This window comes from Atractosteus spatula, chromosome 11 (genome assembly GCF_055471065.1).
Source record: "Atractosteus spatula isolate fAtrSpa1 chromosome 11, fAtrSpa1.hap1, whole genome shotgun sequence".
Lineage (NCBI taxonomy): Eukaryota > Metazoa > Chordata > Actinopteri > Semionotiformes > Lepisosteidae > Atractosteus > Atractosteus spatula.
In genome coordinates, this window is record NC_142716.1 from 38,126,244 (window position 1) to 38,146,790 (window position 20,547).

The 20,547-nt window shown below is 41.3% G+C and overlaps 1 protein-coding gene across 4 annotated transcripts in view; it reads right to left on the reverse strand.

The window, feature by feature from the left end:
* Positions 1-985: 985 nt before the first annotated feature.
* rnf157 (ring finger protein 157) overlaps positions 986-20,547 on the reverse strand; it is a 40,105-nt gene continuing 20,543 nt past the window's right edge. For 2 of the 4 annotated variants that reach the window (XM_088927933.1, XM_088927936.1), the window contains exons 11-19: positions 20,370-20,482; positions 18,603-18,838; positions 17,928-18,036; positions 16,252-16,360; positions 15,426-15,601; positions 13,898-13,963; positions 12,804-12,852; positions 9,458-9,571; positions 986-5,841 (exon numbers count right to left, since the gene is read on the reverse strand). In XM_088927933.1, coding sequence (XP_088784059.1) covers positions 5,693-5,841; positions 9,458-9,571; positions 12,804-12,852; positions 13,898-13,963; positions 15,426-15,601; positions 16,252-16,360; positions 17,928-18,036; positions 18,603-18,838; positions 20,370-20,482 — 1,121 coding nt within the window. In that variant the 3' untranslated portion in view covers positions 986-5,692. Of the gene's footprint in view, positions 5,842-8,184; positions 10,454-12,803; positions 12,853-13,897; positions 13,964-15,425; positions 15,602-16,251; positions 16,361-17,927; positions 18,037-18,602; positions 18,839-20,369; positions 20,483-20,547 lie in introns of those variants that run through there. The other 2 variants (XM_088927934.1, XM_088927937.1) reach the window with 2 other exon arrangements.

Below are 20,547 nucleotides of genomic sequence, written 5' to 3' on the forward strand. Positions count from 1 at the left end.
GTGAATTCATATTAATCAATTATTCGAGAACCAGTAAACAACCAACCTGCCAATCACTTTATTTATGATCTTATAAAACAAAGAACAGTTATCTCACCTTTCAAGCTTCTATTTAATCATTAAAATGTGGAAAAAAAGAAAAAAAGCTATAAGAACTTATAACACTCACCCACTGCTTTTTCCACGTTTTGGAGCCATGTTGGATATTGATTGTGTAGAAAATGCACAATAAAATACACTTTGAGAGAGCCTGCGCAAAGCACAACACAAACAGGTCTAAACAGTAGGGCAAAGTTCTAAAAGGATGGGCACTGAAGTCACAACCTCAGCTCGTACTCCTCCACAAACTTAAGTTTTCTGCCTACAAAGAGGATTCTTTTGTTGTAGAGAAAAATATTGTTCATTGGGTGAGAAATATACTATATGATGTAATAACTATAATGGATACTTACTGGCTATGCTGTAACATACATTTGTAAATCGGGGGTTTGTTGTAACAAAATTAGGGGATGACTGTATACAGTGAAAATTCACATTTCAAAAGGAAATGGCCAAAAGCCACACTGGAGTGGTTTAACAAGAAGAAAGCAAATGCCTTTGACTTGAATCTCATAGAAAATCTGCAGCAAGACTTGAAAAAAGCTGACCATCAATCTCACATGATCTCCAACCAACTTGAGTGTGCATAAGCAAGTTGCATATAAGAATGGGATTGTACCATCTCAGTGTGCAAAGCTGGTTAAGTCTTATGCAAAAAGAATAATTTTGCAAGGCGCTGCACGTTAGCATCACGGTACATAAGCAGGATCTAAACAGATTCTGATACAGGACACTGGTTGGAATATGTTCAGCTGTTGTTTGTGAAAGTGGTGCAGTTAGGCTACAAACTAAAAGGTTTAACCATCTAGGCTGTTTGAGGGTTAAAACAAATCAAAAGATATACACAGATACATGCAAAAGAGCAGAAATAAAACATAGCCAGTGAGGCGTTTTTAAAAAGTTTATTGAACCGGAACTCCATAAAAGTCATTCTTAAAGAGATTTAACCCTTTCATTATCTTCACACTCATCTGTTTTTGTGAAAAGCAATTATTAATTTGCCCATTTTAACATGCAGCTGTAGGCTCGGAATAGGCCCAGAGGTATTGGTCAACACTGCAGATAAGGAAAGGGTTAAAAGTGTAGTGCAAATGTACACAAGAACTAAGTGGAGGTATCGACAGGTCTGGACATAGCTACACTAAGGTGCTTTTCTACATGAGCTTCAAGCACATGCACCCTTTTATCTGGAGTCCAGTGAGACTAGTAGTGCTTTCACTCTCCCTTTTTTTCACAACCGTTTTAACAGATAGCACAGACAGGTAACACCAATACCCACTGAGTGGTTGCAAATCGTTCATTTTTCATACAAAGTCCTCATGTTTTCAACAGGTGATTAGATCAGCAAAGGAGAGACGCATTGAGCCATTTCGTCTTGGACAGAGGCAGCTGGTAAGTGCACCATTGTGGTTTTTATGGACAGCGCCAGTAGCACAGCTGGAGTAGAGCAGAGTTGAACAAACCTGCTGTGCAGAAACGAGGCAGACTGAGAATGAAGTGCACATGTGGACCAGAACTGTTTAGTGCTTTCAAATGGACAAGGAGCTAGGGAGCATAAATATTATATCACTATAGAGAACAATATAATAGGGAATATACTGCTCTTCACTGTTGCAATGATCTTCAGACTAAACCATTTGTGCTCATATCCCTGACTGATTTAAATTGCAGTTGCACTGCTAGAGCCAGCAAGTGAATGTTGGTCAAGCCAGCTGAACAGCAACAAAAATACTTTGAAAAATTTTTTACTGAAACCAACTGAGTGAAAACAGAAAAAGCTTTAAATTGCAATTTTTACCTCATTTTGCTTGTCCCACAAACAGAAGTGCGAGTAAGGATACTCTCCAGCCACCTGCATGGAAGAATTCCTAGAGCTGAGCTTTTCATTTGTCAGTGTCACTTGTTAATCACCTGGGTTCAATTCCTGAGGTGTTATCTGAGTTTGTATGTCCTTGCATTGTTTGTGTGGGTTTGCTCCCATAGTCCAAAGACATACTGGTAGTTTAACCGGCTTCTGGGAAATCTGACCCTGGTGTAATTGGGTGCATGTCTGCGTTTGTATCTCTGTTTGCCTTTCGATAGACTGGTATCCCATCCAGAGTGTAACCTGCCCCGCCCCCTTTGCTTCCTGGCATAGGCTCTGGGCTACTGTGGACTTGAAATGGATAAGTGCTTAGAGGAAGTGACGTGATGATGCTGTGAATACATTTTTTTGCTTCAACATTTTCCCTAGTGTCAGCTCATAAAATATTGTGAGTTATATTATATGCTGTCCTTCGTAAGAACAAATCAGAACCATTTAACCACATCCAAGACCAAGTTTCCACATAAATGTTCAGTTCGGGCTGATTTGAAGCTTGCATTTTGTTATTCATGGGCTCGGTATAAACCAAATCCTAAATAAACAAACTCACTCTATGGGCTCCTGCAAAACATGAGGAGTAAAACCAGTTAAACATCCTTATACAGAGAAGCAACAACTTCTACATAAAATCATAGGTTCTGGCTTTACAGTCACAACTGTTAATGAATAAACAATCTCAAAACAGGCATTTGTTTTAAAATCAAAACCATTTGCAGGAGAGGACTAGTGCATTTAATATCTATAAAACCACACCACAGTACTGCTTCAGAATACCATGGTAGGACAGAGTGAGCTAGCTGAAATGCATGCAAACACCACAGGTCTCTGAAATAGCACCGTGATGCCTTTACACACAGAGGTGAGGATTCTGAAAAGAGCAGCATCCGTGTCACTTGTTCCGTTTTCAAAAGTTCCCTTTCTGCAGTTCTTGAAACTGCAATTTGTGCAGCATATTCTCAAGTTAAGTTTTATTCCTTTTGTGAATGTAAATTTGTTAATGTTAAAGACTTCTTTCAATAACATGCAAGCCTGGATAAGCTACTGGGAATGAGAAGATGGTTCCAGCTGTGTAAGAGAACACAGTGTACAGATTTCCTCTTCCGGAGTTCCATTATCACTCTATACCACATGCATATTATTGTGACTGGCGGGAGGAAGAGCAACATGGTAATTATTACATTTTTAAATGGCATGCAGGGGTATTTAAATCCAGCAGTGTAGTGGGGGGTACTTGTGGCTTTGTGATGGGCAGAAACGACCCTGAAGACAGGTCAGCACAGACGGGGTTGAACAGCCAAGCGGCAGACATTTTATTGCTTTACTGTTTCCTTTGTGGAAGGTTTCTGGAATCTCACCAGCAGCAGCAAAAAAAAAACAACGACACAAAGAAAAAAAAACAACGAAACTACACGGACATCCAATCCCCCCAGTCTCCCGGACAGAGTGCTAAAGTGCAAGTGTGTGTGTGTGCGCCTGTGAAAGAGATTCATTCACTGCCAAGCGAAGGTGTCCAGGAAAGCCCCTTTCTTTTCCCCCCCAAAGGGTCCCCGTTGGCTTTTTTTCATTAACATGCTTCACCTCTGGGGCAGCTTACGCTGCTGGCTTCCCCTTTGAAAGTCTCGGGCCCCGGATTAAACCCACCCGCCAACCGCAGAATTCCAGATCCAGCGCTCGATGGCGGCTTTAGGCCGGGTAGACACAGGAAGCCTCCTCTGAAACAGAAGGCCGGCCTCGAGGGACATGTTTGGAATCTGCGATGGGCAGACGGTTCGAAGTCCCTGATTTAACCCTTTTCTTACATGACACTCTGGGACTTTAGAATATTTGAGCTCTCATTTGTCACAGGGTTCAAAGTGTGTGCCTTAAAAGCCTCTGAAAATGAAGTCGTTTTCTATACAACAGAGCCCCAATATTCCTCTCTAACCTCGATGGGCTTCAGGAACTCCCAGACGTTCCGTTCAAATAAAGCTTCCAATGTTTATTTAGTGAATTCCCAGTATTTTCAATATTTTTAAGTCTTTATCCTACCGGCAGCGTTACAGACCTTTAGGTAAAGCCCGGTCTGTAAAGGCTGATTTCTGAAGGTTCGTGTTAATAAAGTGTCACTATAGTATGGGATAAAGCCAAATCCTCTGCCTAATTTCTATTTAAAGAATTTCAGCACACAACAGAAAACCCTTTAAAGTGGCACTTTTCATGACGCTTACTAACCTTGCTCATCTTATTTTTTCGGCTAACAAAATGTGAAATCGTCAAACTACTTTAGGGTGGAAAATGCTAACCCACACATAAAAATCTCTTAATATCTCGTTAATGTTCTCTAAAATGACCTTATGACTACTGTGAAATCACAATACAGAACTCTAGAATGTACGCTGGTGATTGATGGAGCATGGCGATATTCCACAATAATACACCAGAAGTGGCAAATTACTTGTCTATCTATTCCAATTTATACACAAATCCAGTGATGAGATGCGTTTACATGAGCAACTCCCAGGGATGTAACACAATGTGCAAGAAATATGTTCAGTGGGATTCAGGACCACAGGCTTATTACTCTCCAACTTGTTCCCTACTCACAGCTTTGAGAACGGCAATTTCCGTCATACCTTTCCTCTTTGACATGGACTGATCTCTTCCGCCAATGCACTTAATGTCAGAGATGCTAACTTCACGGTGGATTTTTTCAAAATGAGACCTTGTCAGCTTAGTGAAGCCCATCTTCATCATCTGCCCCGCAATGCGATATAAACAACAACTGACTACACTAAAAGGAAGTTCAATTCAATTTCGTTCCTTCAATTTTTGTGCTGGCAGACACCAAACTATCCCATCCCACACTTACTTTCTCCATGGAGTCCAAACAGATTTCCTGCTCCTGCATTTTCATTTTTATCTTTGCTCCCTGGTAGCTGCAGCTTAACATTTCTCTCTGCAGGTTTGGAATGAGTTTTAAAACACTAGGCTTTTCAAGACTATATGAGCTGGCTGTCCCCAGAAGTCCTCACTGGCACGTCTCAGAATGTCCACTATTTCTGCACCCTTGCAATAAACCCCATCACTGTGTTGTGTAGCATGCACAAAGAGCATTATTCCCCATTTCACTTTGTGCATCAGCAGCCAACAGACCTTTGAAGACTTTGATAATTAAATAATTCAACATGGCCAGTCTGAGCTTAAGAAGGAAGGGAAGGGCTATCATAGGCCCCACAAATTCCCACTAAAACCGTCTCTTGAGAAAGGTTACAAGCTCGAGTTGAAGAAATCAAACCTGCAACAGTACAGTATTCATTCTCCTACAGCATGGCTTGATGGCAAGTCTTAAATGGCCTCGTGCAGCACACGTCCTTCACAGTGCGGTTTCTGGCAGTTTTGCACACAGGGGTCACAGAATTTGAAAAGTTTTGGCTGCCGATGCGGAGGAGTTGCCAGAAGCAAAAAAAAAAGGACGATGCCAAGAAAACAAAGTCAAACCCCCAATATTTAAGTGCTCAAAGTATGGACAGATCCAGCCACACAGGGCTCATGGTTCCTGCCATGACCTGGCGATTCGCCTCTTTTAACTATTGTTCCTAGAGGAAGGCCAGAGCTGAGTATGGGAGCGATGGACGGAAAAGTGAACTGTTTTGTCCCCCAACACTTGTAAGACAAGGTGTTGGGGTGCGTCGTGATGGGGTCAAGGGAGTGGTCCTGGCGAAATTGTGGAGTGCAGGGGCTGGGGCACGGTCACACGGCAAGGGGTCCACGTTTTGACGTCTGAGGGGGAATGCTGCGCTCTTCCTCACCCTCCTCTTCCTCCAGGTTGATGTTGCTCGTGGAGGCGTGCTGCTGCAGGAGCCCTCTTCCCAGTCTGTAATCCCCTCGGAACACTAGCCCTGCAGGGGGAGACAGCTGCAGAAACTTTATCCCCACAATATTTCATGACAAAAAAACATGTATACATATCTTTAGTCATTCTGCTTTCTGAATAATTTATTTCAGAGTTCCAGCCCTGACACACATTTCCCAACAGTGACCTGTAACTAAAACTGTTCTTATACAAGTTATTCAATATAATTAACAGGTTATTCAAAAATGTAGTAAGTCTTTTCATTTGCAGGTATCATATCAATCAAGTGAGGTGATAGGATTCTTGACACAATAAAATTAGCAGAGTTACTAAATTAACAAACAACATTCAATTAACAACTAGTTTTACTATTTATGAAAATGCACAAACACATACAGTAAATAACCTTTCAGATCTTGGGCATCCATATTTATATCTGCAATTGTCTTAAAAAGAGAAAATGAAACGGTTCGAAGTGTACATCTTGCCCTCATGAAACATGCTTGGAGATTTTGACAATCTGCATTCTGAAGTCAAACTTAACACCCTTTTTGTAAAGAAAAGTTTCAATGGCTCAATTTGACAGCCACAAACACAATCTGATTCATAATTCATAAACATACCACTCACTCAGCTCCAAGTGACTAATATTGTAGTTTGCATTCCCTTTAAGCTGTTGTAGTTATTATAGAGTGTTCGCTTTCAAGTCAGTTGTTAGAATATAAGAAACATTGAAAGCTGCTTCTCCAGAAGACGTCACAAGTTTCTTTTCTTTAACCTGTTTTATATGTTTTACACATATGCTAGTTTCATCTGTAGTAAATTTTAAAGACCCATTTGATCTCATTACACATTCCTCGTTATATGTGTTTTAACAGCTATGGTACCATACCTATTCTTCAATGTTTACTGGGCATGATTCCAAAGCTGTCCATACCATTGAGAGCAGGAGGAAAAGACAGAAGAAGAGAAAGGGGGAACAATGGGGAAAGAGAAATGGAGAGAAAGAACAAAACACATTTACAGCACACACACACATTGTTGGACCAGAACAACGAGGAGGAATTGTGAATGAAAACAGAAGTCATTAGAATGAATGCAGAGCCTGCTCACAAGCGTGGTTCAGATAACAGAGGTGTTAGAAAGAAAGCCTTCCTCCTATGAGCATGGCCATTCAAGCAAACTCATACATTCCATAGGCTTGGCAGAGGCCTGAATTGGAATACATTGAAGATATTTCCCGGCCATTGTTTGGCCAGTGTTCACAAAGTCTTGAAATGATATGATATACACAACATAAGCCACACAAGAAGAGACTTGCATTATACAAAAGGAAGTATCCAGGTAGTGTATGCTGAACACTGCTTAGCAGGTTAGCTATCATCAGTGCATGACACACATAGGTGTAACATCCATCTCAATCACTTGAGCGCACTGGTTTAGTGTACATTTATACACAGTGAGAAAATAAATTCTGGATACTTTCCATTTGCCCATTCTGTATTTCTAATCTTTGTGTCCAAACAGAAGATTACTCTATATACCCGAGCAGGAACTGCATTCATTGGGACTGAGACTGACTTCCTCAAAACCTACATTTGTATCGAAGAAGAAAAAAACTGACTCTCTGCAGGGGTTGCCAAACAAAATATAAAATCAAACTGTCTGATCTGAAATTGAGATTAAGGCAGTATCTCCCATTCATACAGGAGATCACACAGCACATGCTTTTCTTGAAAAAAAAATACAAGACAGGTTAATAAGTCAAATATATGTGATGATTTTCACAAGTGCATTAAACACTGCAGGATTAAAGTGTCAGAAATGTACATGAACATGTGATTTTCCCCAAGTAAAAACTTTAGTCCACTATCTACAATGAAACGCACCAAACATAAGAGCGTTTCTAAAGACGAGGAGATTAATTGTTTTGGCAGCCGCATGCAAAAAGAAATTGAAAATGATGGAAATTCTGTTCGAGAGGAATCACAAACACTACTTATCATGACTGAATAGCCCTGCAGAAAAGATGAAGACAAGACCTTCCCAGTAAATGTCAGGGGGGAAAACAGTAGCCCTTGTTCCTTACAACCAACTAACTTAATATTACCTCTGCTCTAGACAAACAGGCTCTTCAAGGCTAATTCTCAATATATTGTAAATTAGTGTTAACAACCTGATTACAAAGGCAAACATACATTTTTAAAAATGCCCCAATAAAACTTTTTTTAAAAACCAACTACTTTTCCAGGTATGATTAACCACAAGATCAATATGTTAGGACCAACAGTTCTAGGGCTTGAGAATTAACCTCCAGCCACCTGAGAAACTGGCTGAAACGGCCTGGCCTTTGGAGCACTGGTGCAAGCAGAAAGAAAACCCATTTTTTTTTCGGGGTTTCCCATTCCAGGAATGGCCTCAAGGTTTCATGGGACAAAACTGGAATGGCAGGGAAGGAAACGCAACACAAACAAGTCCAAACTAAGGCTCAGCAAAGCAAACAGGAGCTGGCAGACACTGAACATGAACTTCACACTTGGATGGACTGGACACAGACGCTTCCAACTTAAAAGGCTTTTGTCAGGGAGAGGGAAGACAGTGGAGAAAGAGACTGGGATGAGAAGTACAGTATGAACCAGAAACGCTGTTTTTGTTTAAATGAGCTATATATTGTACTTCTTAGGTGTGATATTTGTAAAAACTTCAGAGTCAGCACTGTGTATTTCTCAAATCTCTCACAAATAATCTAGTGGTTATTTCAGAAAACGGAGACAAAGGCTTAGTCTTTCTGCTTTTGACATTATATCCAGGATTTCCGAAAAGGGATTTTTAGAAAAGCAGCTAGAAGCAAACACAGAAACTACAGAATCCTGAGTCAAATGTGGGGAAGAATAAAGTCTACAGAAATATAGCTCTACTTGGACTTCAATAGAAACAGCTGGACTAATCCTGCTATGGCTCGGATATATGAGATACTGTATATACTTAAACCTTTCACGCTCACCTGCTGAGGGCTCTATTCAGGCTCTGGGCACAATTGCAGTGAAACAAACAGAAGAGAAATACAAAGAAACATTCTGGAAGTATATTCAAAATGTACTGCGATGTTTACAGACATCATAAACAGCAAGAATAAATGGACATTTTTAAATGTTTTTGCACAAAATACATCACACATACACTATAAGTGCCAATGAAAGTGGTTCAATATAATTTTTTCATTGTATTTTGAAGTATAGTTCTTTGCATTTTGAGTTCATTAAATAACAGAATTTAACAGTGCAACAAAACACTACTTTAATAGTGCCTTACATATAAAATGTACTTTCTTCATTTTAAAATGTCATTCTTCATTTTTCCCTTCTGTGCATTTTAGAGCAGTGCCACTGAAATGGCATCAGTTCACTGTTGTGGCTAAATCCCTGTTGCCCTGAGTCTGCCAGGATGAGTAGTCTGGTGCCCAGATGTGCCAGGTAAGCATCATGCTGAAGTGGCACCGCTGTTGCTACATATGAGAGAGTGGTGTGCTGATAGCTAATAGAATAGGCCGGGGGCTAAAGAGAGCATTTTCTGTGGCATGGTTTGACCATTCACCCCACCTCTTTTCCATCCAAAGATGTGGAGACTTGAAGAAAGTCCATGTTCAACGGATTGCCACTCACCAGCGATGCAGGCGTCAGGGACCAGCTCATTGTCGAGCCCTGTCAAGCAGGGGGTCACGCCCTGATTGTTATTGTCAAACTCAGGACAAGGCACCTCACTCGTCCTCCTCCCACCTGCAAGCGAGGTCAGAGGTCAGACAAGAGCGGCAGGGGGCAGCAGTGTGGACAAGGGGACAGGCAGAGCGAGGCGCAGGCTCACGGGACGAAACCTGCGGCCAGCCTGCAGAGGGAGCTCTTCTTGTCAGGAGCCAGGTGCGCTTGGTTACATGTGATCTGTTAGCGATTGCAACAGATGATTACATTAATCCAGTGCTTCTCAAACCACTCCTGGAACCCAGGACATGGCAGATCTGTCTGGGATATCGATTCCTGATCATACAGCACCTGAAATCATGTACATTTTAAGTCCTTCCCATTGTAAATAAAGCACGCACGTGGCCTATATTTAAATACAGTGAGGGGCTTTATTTATATTCCAATGAATTATTAATTTTTGATTGGCAGCTTTATAAAGACAGTTGATTTAATGAGGGCAAATACATTTCTACTTTGTATTTTGTAAACAGATGCAAATAAAAATTACAAATTTACACAGCTGCATTACAATACAGTATGCATGAACAGCGAGCAAGCAGCAGGACAGAGCTTAATGCACTGTGTACATTGTAAAGTAGACAATCAAATGCTGTCTGGATTAAAGTGTTGCACAACAGGAGGACCTCCAAGACACGTCTGAGAAACAATGCACTAATGTCTGTCGTAAAATATGGTGAATGAGATTTTATTACTATATTTCTTTCTTTCTTCATTGCAATCATTATCTTTTTACTATCCTTAAAATAAATTTAGCTGCAAGAAACAGGCAGTTTTTGTTTTCTTTCTTCCTGATAATTACTTACAGTATAAATATCAGCATTCTGTATCACCTTCTGCATCAGGCCAGGCATGGTGGGTGTGTTTGTGCTTGCTCCTTTTGTGCTTGATGTTGTGTCCCATCTCAAAGTCAAGACAGTCCATTTTAATATGGGCCCTGTATATTTATGCTTACTATCTCACTCCCCCCAGAAAAAAATGTCTTAAGCCCACTTATGGGCACCTTTAACAAAGGCATTAGCCATTGGTTTTCTTATTTTTTACAAAGATTTGGAAGGTGCAAAATCTGGATTCAAAAGAAACCCCCTTCACTGGCACAGAGCAAATATCCTGTTTTTAAGCCTATTTATATTTGGAGAGTACACTCCTGGCAAGAGAGCTTCTCCTTGTGGCCGCTGTATTTCAAAAGCCATTACACGTTATTTCAAAGACAGTGGCTTCTATTGAGGGTTAGGGTGATGATTAAAAAAAGAACATCAGTCATTTAGGGTGTCAACCAAGCATGTCTGCTGGGATCAGGAGGAGACATTTTGCAACATCATTCACAAATATTCCGTGGGCCACAGGCATTTCTAATACATCCAAGAACATCTCACTTGTTATTATTGTCAGAAAGCCTGACACTTATTCCAGACAAACTCCGGAGGTGGGGAGCTAAGACCAATCACGTTTCCTTTAAAATTTAGTCGTCTGTCTGAATTCCCAACCGGCCAAAAAGCACTGTATCTTCCACATCTATGGAAGCAGGAAGGGTGAAACTTGCTGCCTCTGATAAGCTCTGGTTAAAAAAGGGATCTGGGAGGTTGCTGTGTTGCACTGAGTTCGTACAGTGTATGCATTCCTCTCAAGGAGTCTAAACAAAAGATCATCCCAAATGCTGTGTGTTAGTTTCTCGACAGGGGAAGAAAGCCCACTGCAGCACAAAGAGACACTGAAACAACTGACATTTATGCACAAGCTGAGCAGAAACGCACAGAGAGAAACCGACTACCATGCAACTCTAGCAGGGACCAAATTCAATTGTATTATTATCTTGAAATGTACTTCTGTGTATAATAATGCAATAAAAAGACACCAATATTATCATCACAGATAGTGCCGTTTTACTGAGTATATACTGAAGGTTCAGGAGCAACTGAGTTCTCCTTCACTTTTGCTGCTCTTACATGCAGTCATCTATGATATTACTTCCCGAAAAGCTAGAACTATAATGGCAAGCCACTCTCTTTCTTGTACTCATCCTTCTGCATCTCTCCGTCACCCCCTCTCAAGATGTGTGGCTGCCAGTAAACCCTGGGTTTACTTCTTCACTGGGGGTCCTAAATTCCTCGTCTCCCAGCCAGTTGATTCACCCTCTGTCAAGCAGGTCAACATTCAATTGATATTCCAAAGTGCCTATTTTTAAATGGATGTCCTAATTCCTCATGAATCATGACACATGAAACATGAAACAAAAAAAATAGAATAACTTTTGTAGAATATCCAGAAGTAGAGGACTAGTAGCTTAATACAAACTGCATACAGTCATTGTAAGCAGCTCACACTGTAGACAAAACTGATTTCTCAATGTCTAAGATCAGCGAAGGTGCAGACTTGATAAAGCCGTACTGCTGAACAATAACTCTGTCCGAGACAAAAAACAGCAGTTTAAGCAACTATAAAGACACTGAAGTCTTTTAAGACTTCCAAAACAATCCTGAGACAATTTTCTATAAACAATAATGAATACCAAGGCTATAAACAAAACACTGACACTGGCATCTGGTTTCTGTTAAATAAACTCAAGATAACTTCAGAAATCTCATTTGGCCATTACACCAACATATCAGACGTACTTGTGTCCAAGGCTTAATTCACACAGAAAGTGTAAAGTAAAAGTTCAGACATTAAGCGCTAAGTTAGTGGAGCCTTTCATACATTTTCTGCAAAGCAGGAGGTGACAAAATGACTTATTTAGAGCATGTTCTGCCATAAACTTTCAAGAGAGGCTACGCCATCTACTGCCAAATGTGTGATATGACAACTGCAAAGAAAAACTAAATATCCTCAAGTCCAAGTGCGCATGAAACCACAGAGATGCTTTTTTGTCATACCTGGTGGTTACTGCACAACATCTAAAAACAGAAAAGGGTACTAGGCCACAAACTCCATACTCCCTTAAGTTTTTTGGAATTCATCTCTCAGCCTATACATGGATGCCTGGTTCCCTTGCAGCGAAAATAGTTAGTCTTAAGCTCCGGTTCGAGAGGCATACATCTGAAACTACTTCTTTCACATCTGAAATATTACAAAATACTGTTTCCATGAAACACTGAGAGAAAACTACAACTCAAATGGCTTCTAGCACGTTCTCACACTGAGGTACACTGCGCGGCTGCATCATGGTGAACAGCCTGCTGGCACTACCGAAGAGCAGGCAGCCTTTGGTGAACAGTTCCAATGTTTCCCTGCAGGCCCACGGTTTCATAGTTACCCGGGTCCTGTGTGGGCGAGGGGCACTCTTCCTCTGTTACATCATTTCCCTGCAGGGAGAGGAGAAAACAGCTTAGACATGCTGAGCAATTCCAATGTGCAATCTGTGATTAGTCACCTCCAAGTAATTGCATTTACCTCATTGTTCACCGTTTCCCTCCAGCCAAACATCTCTGGTTTCGGGACAATGGGTGCTCTACAAACTCTAAAAACAGCACTACCCTTCATTTTGTGAATCAGGCTCTGCTGCTATATTTAAGTTGGCACTAACAAGCTGCAGTAGTCTGCCTCCGACAAACCATCACGCATGCATGTTAATATTTAACACAACCAAAGTGCTCTTAGCTAAGGCTGGCACAGTTGGCGTCCACTGCTTTTGAATTTCACATTTCACGACCAGCTAAAAGAAATGGAGCTTGTGCCGCATAATAATAAATCATAACAGCTTTAAGATGGAGGTCTGCCAACCTTCACATCTTTTATGACTTTTTGTCAACATGTGAAAGTAGATCAATTCGGGATAAGAACAAATGAGCCAGAACTGTTCATCTAGAGAATCACTGTTGATAACGGGTATGGAGCAGCTGTAACTGTAACTATAAAAAATAGTATGCCTTTGAGTTTCAAATCGATTTTGCTAAAATAGTTAATCGATAACTGCTTTTGGAACTAATGATCGTCTGTTAAATGGTTGTATGTTAGCATAGCATGCGTATGGATTGCTGAATGCAGGTAAATAATTTAATCTAATGGTCTAGATTATGTAGGCTATTAATTGCTGGGGGCTTAAAATAGAGAGGAATTACTGGTCTACCAGCAGGGAAAATCTTATTTTGCTAAATCTCTTCATTGGCTTGCTGATAAAATTACTGTTGATCGGTTTTATATTGTCTCTACGCTATGACAAACTTTTAAAAAATAAGAACTATTCAGGAGAATATTCAGGACATCAGCATTAGACCTTAACTTTGGAATAGTGGGTCTCACATTGACTTTATTTAGCACCCCCGAGATCAAACAAAAGACACAGAGAGAACATAGGACAGTTTCCGTGGGCTGACATCTTGCACTGTAGTTCTAGGCCTGTGTGGTTACCTCAGAGTCCTGCTCCTCTGCTACAATGGCAAGGAAATTGTTCTCCTTCATCTCCACGGGCGTTTCCTACAACACAAACATGTTTGTCTCATATAATGTCTTCCATACTCAAGAGGACATATCCCTGAGTACTTCATCTGCAATACTTCCCTAAATACCACATGCAGGAGCACATTAAGTCTCATCAAGCTGTAATTGAGCATAATTTCCCACACAGAGCTGTAATACAGTGAATGTGCTACTGTAGATGCAAACTTTCCCAAGGGCTCAGAGAAGAGCTATAGCCTTAGAAGAAAAAGACATAGACATGTGGGTGATAACATCATCAGTGTTAGTATGATGGGCTTTAATTAAACAGCCCAGATCACACTATTATGATTTTATTTCACTGACGCTTTGATACAGATTTCTACCCACTTACACACCTAGTATATTAGTAATATAGTGAAGGGATCTCAGTGGAACAACAGCTACAACAGCAGTGCCTGACCTAGGATTAGACCACACAACCTTCCAGGTGTGACTCCAGAGCCCTAACCACTCTTCCACCATCGAATGTGATCTGATGAGGTCGAAAGTCGAAACTTCACAGAAATTCACGCTAGCAAATGGCAATAGATAAATATTGCACCTAAAAGATGCATATTCATCATTAAATGTAGCATTTGTCACAGATTACAGCATGTTCTAGGGTTCTTATGTTCACACGTTGTTTTGCCAGTTGCCCTTTCATCGGTATATTGGGAAGGCTAACTGGTGTCTTTAAACTGCCCCCTTGTGTGAGCCCTGCATTGGACGGGTGTCCACTTCAGGGTGTAGATCTGCCTTGTGCCCTGTTCTTTTGGAAAGACTCTGGGTTACTGGAGAAGCTTTCAGAAGATGGATGAACAGATGATGTTTTTGGTTCACAGGCTGTAAATCAATTATCAAAGGTATAGGCAATTTCCGTCTGTATGATGTTCCTAATATATGAAAATGTTAATGTTAGTTTAACCTGGTGAAACACAAGCATTTGTTTTCTTAACTAGATCACACATACTTTGAACATTCCAAAATTATATATATTCGAGTAGAGAGCTGGGTCAGCGTGTACTGGCTGCAAAACAACAAGTAAAGGTTAATTCCATGCTGAAAAATAAAAAGGAGAAACACAACGTTTGGGCTGTTGAGCCTTCTCCAGGAGTGTCCCAGAAGGATTTTGTCTGAAATCCATCACCTTTTCTTTTGATTCTGATGTATTCTGTATCAAATCTCAACAACGTCTTCAAATGCTTTCCCGGAAAACTCATACTTTCTACTATCTTTTCTCTTAAAAAACAGATTGAACCATGCCAACAGTAAAATCCAAGAAGTAAAGAATGTTTTACAACAAGCATCTCTCCAATAAATCTGATAATGAATCATCTTTTATTAACAACCTCTTCAGATCCCTAAATTCCAGGCTTTACCACTTCCTCTGTATGGATAAGGACTTCTCCCAGGGTTACTGGCAATAGCATGATCCTTAAACCTACAGCACATTACTCACCTCCCCGTTCTGTGAGGGACCCCGACTGTCAGCGGGGGTCTCGGGGGGCTCTCCTTCAGCTCCAGCCATATAGGACCCCGACATGGAGGAGATGGTGTCGGTGCTGAGCTGGGAGTGGTGGCTCTGGGAGGAGGCCATGGACATCACCGACTGGGCCAGACTGCTGCTCACGGGGTCTGCAGAGAAACATACAGGGTGACTGGAAGATGAAGGCCCACCTGCCAGGCTAAGCTCACCTGTTCTGATCTTCCATCTTCCAATGCTTTTATAGAAGCTCATAAATGCTTTCTTCCCAAATAGCAAATAAAGAAAGCATAGACCCCTGGAGAACTATTCATACTTGCACTTACAACAATTGGAGAGATTTGTTCAGATTAACACAGTGAGAAACCCCACACTTACACACACAGGGCCCTGCCTTCAGGAGAGGTGATTGTGGAAGACAGTGGGGTCCCTGCAGGGCCCCACCTTCAGGAGAGAAGAGTCTAGAAGACAGTGGGGTGACCCTGCAGAGCCCTACATTCAGGAGAGGTGACTGTGGAAAACAGTGGGGTCCCCGCAGAGCCCTACCTTTAGGAGAGGTGATTGTGGAAGACAGGGGGGTCCCTGCAGGGCCCCACCTTCAGGAGAGGTGACTGTGGAAGAGAGTGGGGTCCCTGCAGGGCCCTACCTTCAGGAGAGGTGATTGTGGAAGACAGTGGGGTGTCCCTGCAGAGCCCTACCTTCTGGAGAGGTGACTGTGGAAGACAGTGGGGTGTCCCTGCAGAGCCCTACCTTCAGGAGAGGTGATTGTGGAAGACAGTGGGGTGTCCCTGCAGAGCCCTACCTTCTGGAGAGGTGATTGTGGAAGACAGTGGGGTCCCTGTGCAGGACGACTGGTCAATGGCCCCAGAGGACGACAGGGTTAGATTCTCACTCTCAGGAGTTGCCCCTGCCTGTCCCACAACAATAGCCAAAACAAATACAATAATGTCACAGAGCCTTATTATAAAAGCAGAGGGAAAAAAAGCATGTGTTGGGGTGGTTCTTAAAATCTAACGCTGATTTTTGACTGTTGCTTTCCATGACCTTGCTGATGCATTTCTGGGTTGTCATGGACAGTGCTTATATTCTGACAAGAAGCTGTGATAAAACAAGCTGTGGGGGAATCATTAACTTTCCAACATTATTCTTAGGACAAAACCTTTTCATGGACAACAATCAATTGACTGTTCCTGTAGCTGCTGAAGAATGAAAACACATGCCAGCAAAATGAGAAGATTTTTTTTCCCCAAATACCCTTCCATTATAATTACATTTAAAGGCGAGATTAAGGAATATTTGGCAGAGCTTCTCCAGAGTTCTGCTCTCAAAAGCTGGATCAAAAGCTGTGCATAACAACATAAAAGCTGTGTATAACCACAAGACTTCCCACTGAATGGAAACCCCACCAAATCATTCATGAGCAGCAGGCACACCTTGGCCTTGATGAGGCTTGTATTTGACAAGACGATTGCGGGATGGTCTTTAGTAGGTGTTGTGATGGTGAATATCATTCATCTGAACATTCCACCTGTTTTCGATAAGATTGAGATCTAGGGATTGTTCTGGCCGGGGGAGGTCATAGACGTTTGTCTCATGTTTCTCTAGCTAACCACACATTGCCTGCCACTGAGACAGTCTGCTCACATGGTTAAGGATTCCTAATAGTTTGGGACTGGGACTGGAATAAATTGTGATAAACTGGATAATGTGATGGGGAACACAAAAGCTGACTATGAATACAGTTAAAATGATTTAATTTAGACAAGTTAGAACAGAGCATTTACTGGAGTAAAGTAAAGTAATTAAACAACAGCATGATGCCACCCATGATTCGAATCCACAAATCCACAAATCTTATCCACATTTCCATAATGCTGCCTGAATAAAAATTGCCTCATGTGATTGAAGGAACTCCAACGGCATTGGACAAGTTAGATATAACCATCCCAGGTTCTACAAGGGCAACTAAATACAAAATCACAGTGTGATTTACTTAAAATGGTGTTTTCAAGTTATGCATAAGTAAATGAGGGATGTTAGCCATAGATATTTTAACCCGCTAAGAATGGCAGCAGTATGTACAGTACAGACTGGAGAATTGGAAATGTAAGCAGAACTTACATAGAAATAAAAGAACTATAGACCAATCCATTCAGTTTTAGTTCTGATTGTGTTAAAGACATTGAAACAACAGTGAGAGCTAAATGCAAAATAATACTCATAAAACTGCATTTTAAGCAATTCCAACATGGATTTAGAAAGGGAAGGCCTTCAAACAAGCAGCAAGTACAGTTCATAATAATAAAGTGTATGACATGAAATACAGTATATAGATTTCCAAACAGCAATTAATAAGGTTTAAACAATCATTAGAAGCTTTGCGCAAGTTCTTAGGATTGATTGCTCATGAACATGAGGATTGTTCTGACCATAGTAGATGTAGTGGTGAAGACAGCACTGATTGGTCTTGGACATTACCTCATGCTGGTCATCTACAATCTTTCTCCTGCATGTCCTGATCTCCAATTCACTGCCAGACTTCTCGTCATCTTCTTCGGCCAGGATTGAGGAATTTTGGGAAAGAGTCCTGTTGAAATTAAGACCCGCTGTCAGTCATACTGCATTCAAGAAAAAACAACTGCCAAGAGGGACAATAAAGATGTGAGAAAACGTTTTTAAAAAATTAAAATTTTTTAAAAGAAAAATAATATTTATGATGAAAGAGGAAATCAGCACTTTATAGTCATTCTGCCTGTGTTGAGTTTGCTGCCATTGATATTGTTTTCATTCTATAATATTATATTGTGCTTGAGAAAGCACAACATGCTGGAGACTGTGATTTAGTACGTCAAATTTCAAGAAAGGTCTTGATTGAAATTTGTTAATAAAAACTTTGTGGAACTGGACAGTTTATATCAGAGCCAGATGGTCATCTGGGATTGTATTCGAGACAGAAACCCATAAGAAATTGCTACCATCTTCTTTTGTTGGCTTTATTAAAACCATATCTGAAGGAAGAAGACCAAAATTGGACAATACACTGATTGTTTTCAAATGAACTAAGGTATAAATAAATGTCTGTATGAGTAAAAGATGTGCAGTAGCAGTTATAGCAGTCTTGTTTCATTCAGGAAGTGACATCACGATACCCACTTGGAGCCACTCTTCTTCAGCTTGAGCCCCTGGCTGGAGTCAACAGAGCGCTCCAGTGGAGACAGTGCGCGCGCGGGGAGACCGTGGCCCTCACTGGCATATGAGGGCAGGGTCCCCGACACGTGGCCACCAGTCAGGCTGTGCAGCGGGGGTGCAGAGGGAGAGGGGCTCAGGGGGCCATTGAGGGCCTCCAGCAGCGACACCGCCTCATACCCAGGGGGAATGTGCTCGGAGGCCTGAAACAGACAGTGCCAACACAGTAAAGAAACAAAACACTTAAATCACCTGACAGCATGTACGACTTCTTCTTAACCTCCAAGGAGCTGCAAAATAAACACTTTACAAAGTACCTTGTCCCACCTTTATTCTTACTGGAGAGGTGGCAAACTTAACTTAAAAAAAATGTGGTCTATTTTACATGTGTGCTATTGAGAGTGTGCTCATGTGTGGTATTACAGTGTGGTTTGGCAGCAGCTTGGTGTCTGACTGGAAAGCGTTACAGGGGGTGATCGGTCAGCCCAGTCCATCATTGGAGTACAGCTCCCCTCTGTTTCAGACATTTTTACAACCCGCTGACTCAGGAGGGCTGGAAGTATCGCTAAGGATACCAGTCATCCTGGTTTCTCATTTCCTCTCCCTCTGGTAAGCATTACAGGAGCATAAAGGCATGAACGTCCAGAATCAGAGACAGTTTCTTCCCACAAGCTGTCAGATTACTGAACTCCACCCCTAGCTCACACTGATGGTATTTTCTCAAACTTCTTGTCTGACTTTTTTTTTTTAACTTGTTGTTGCTGCTATTGTTCTGTGTTTGTTTTTGGTGATTCCGTTAATGTCTTTGTACTTTGTATTGGAGCATACATGCAAATAAGCATTTCATTGCACTTGTGCATATAACAAACTGAACCCCTAAAAAAATAAAAATAAATATTCCTTGTCATGTATAAAAAAGCACGTTTGAGCCTGAGATTTCACAATAGCCACATAACACCAGGCACGAAAACATGGCCTGACGCCTACAGTCACACAGAAGGCCCATATTAATGCCAAGAACATGGCAGCACTGTGTGAAACTGGGACAAGTTTGATGTTTTTCCTGGCTTCTTCTTCCAATAATGGAAACAATCACAAGAAGAAAATCATTAGAACAATAAATAAAGGCTTCACATTAAATAGATAAAAATGCATGAATTTTTATGGCAGAAGTACAAAAATGGTTGCCTGAAGGGCTGGTCTCAAACGACTCAAGACATTTTCAGTAAGGTTCTCTTAAACCGGACATTTGCTTGAAATTGCATCTGTTTGAAATACATTATGATAAATCATAATTATCCCCTATCCTCCTATGATAAATTTTCTAGCACTCTGGAGGACAGCTATGCTTGGCAAATTATTTTTTTCTGTTGTAAAAGCTTATCAGGAGGCCCTGCAACAAGGGTGATATTGTAAACTTATTAACCTTTCAGGGAATCCTCCTTTGATCTTTTATTGAGGGTACAACTGAAGAGCCAATTCCGGAATTATTATTAACAAACATGTTTTATAAACTGCTATGTATAAAAAAGATGCATGAATATATATATCCAGTAGGCGTGGGATGGTGGTGCAGTTGTTAACACACACAGGTATATCACTCCCGTTCCAGTTGTTTGCTGGGATAGACCCCAGAGCCTACCCTGTACTGGATAAAGCAGACAGAAAATGGATGGACAGATACTCCACAGCAGAAGCAGCACTTCAGTCTTCAGAGCTTGTCACTAGCCTTACCGAATGCTCCTCAGAGTCTGAGGTCTGGGAGGTAATGACAGGGTTAAATCCAGTGGGGGACATTGGACTCATCTTCTTCCTCATGGCACGAATCTGCAGCAGTGCCCTGAAGGCTGACAAGACAGGCAGAGACACAGAATAACTGTTATTAGAGCAGCCTTGTCTGCAGCTGGCTATA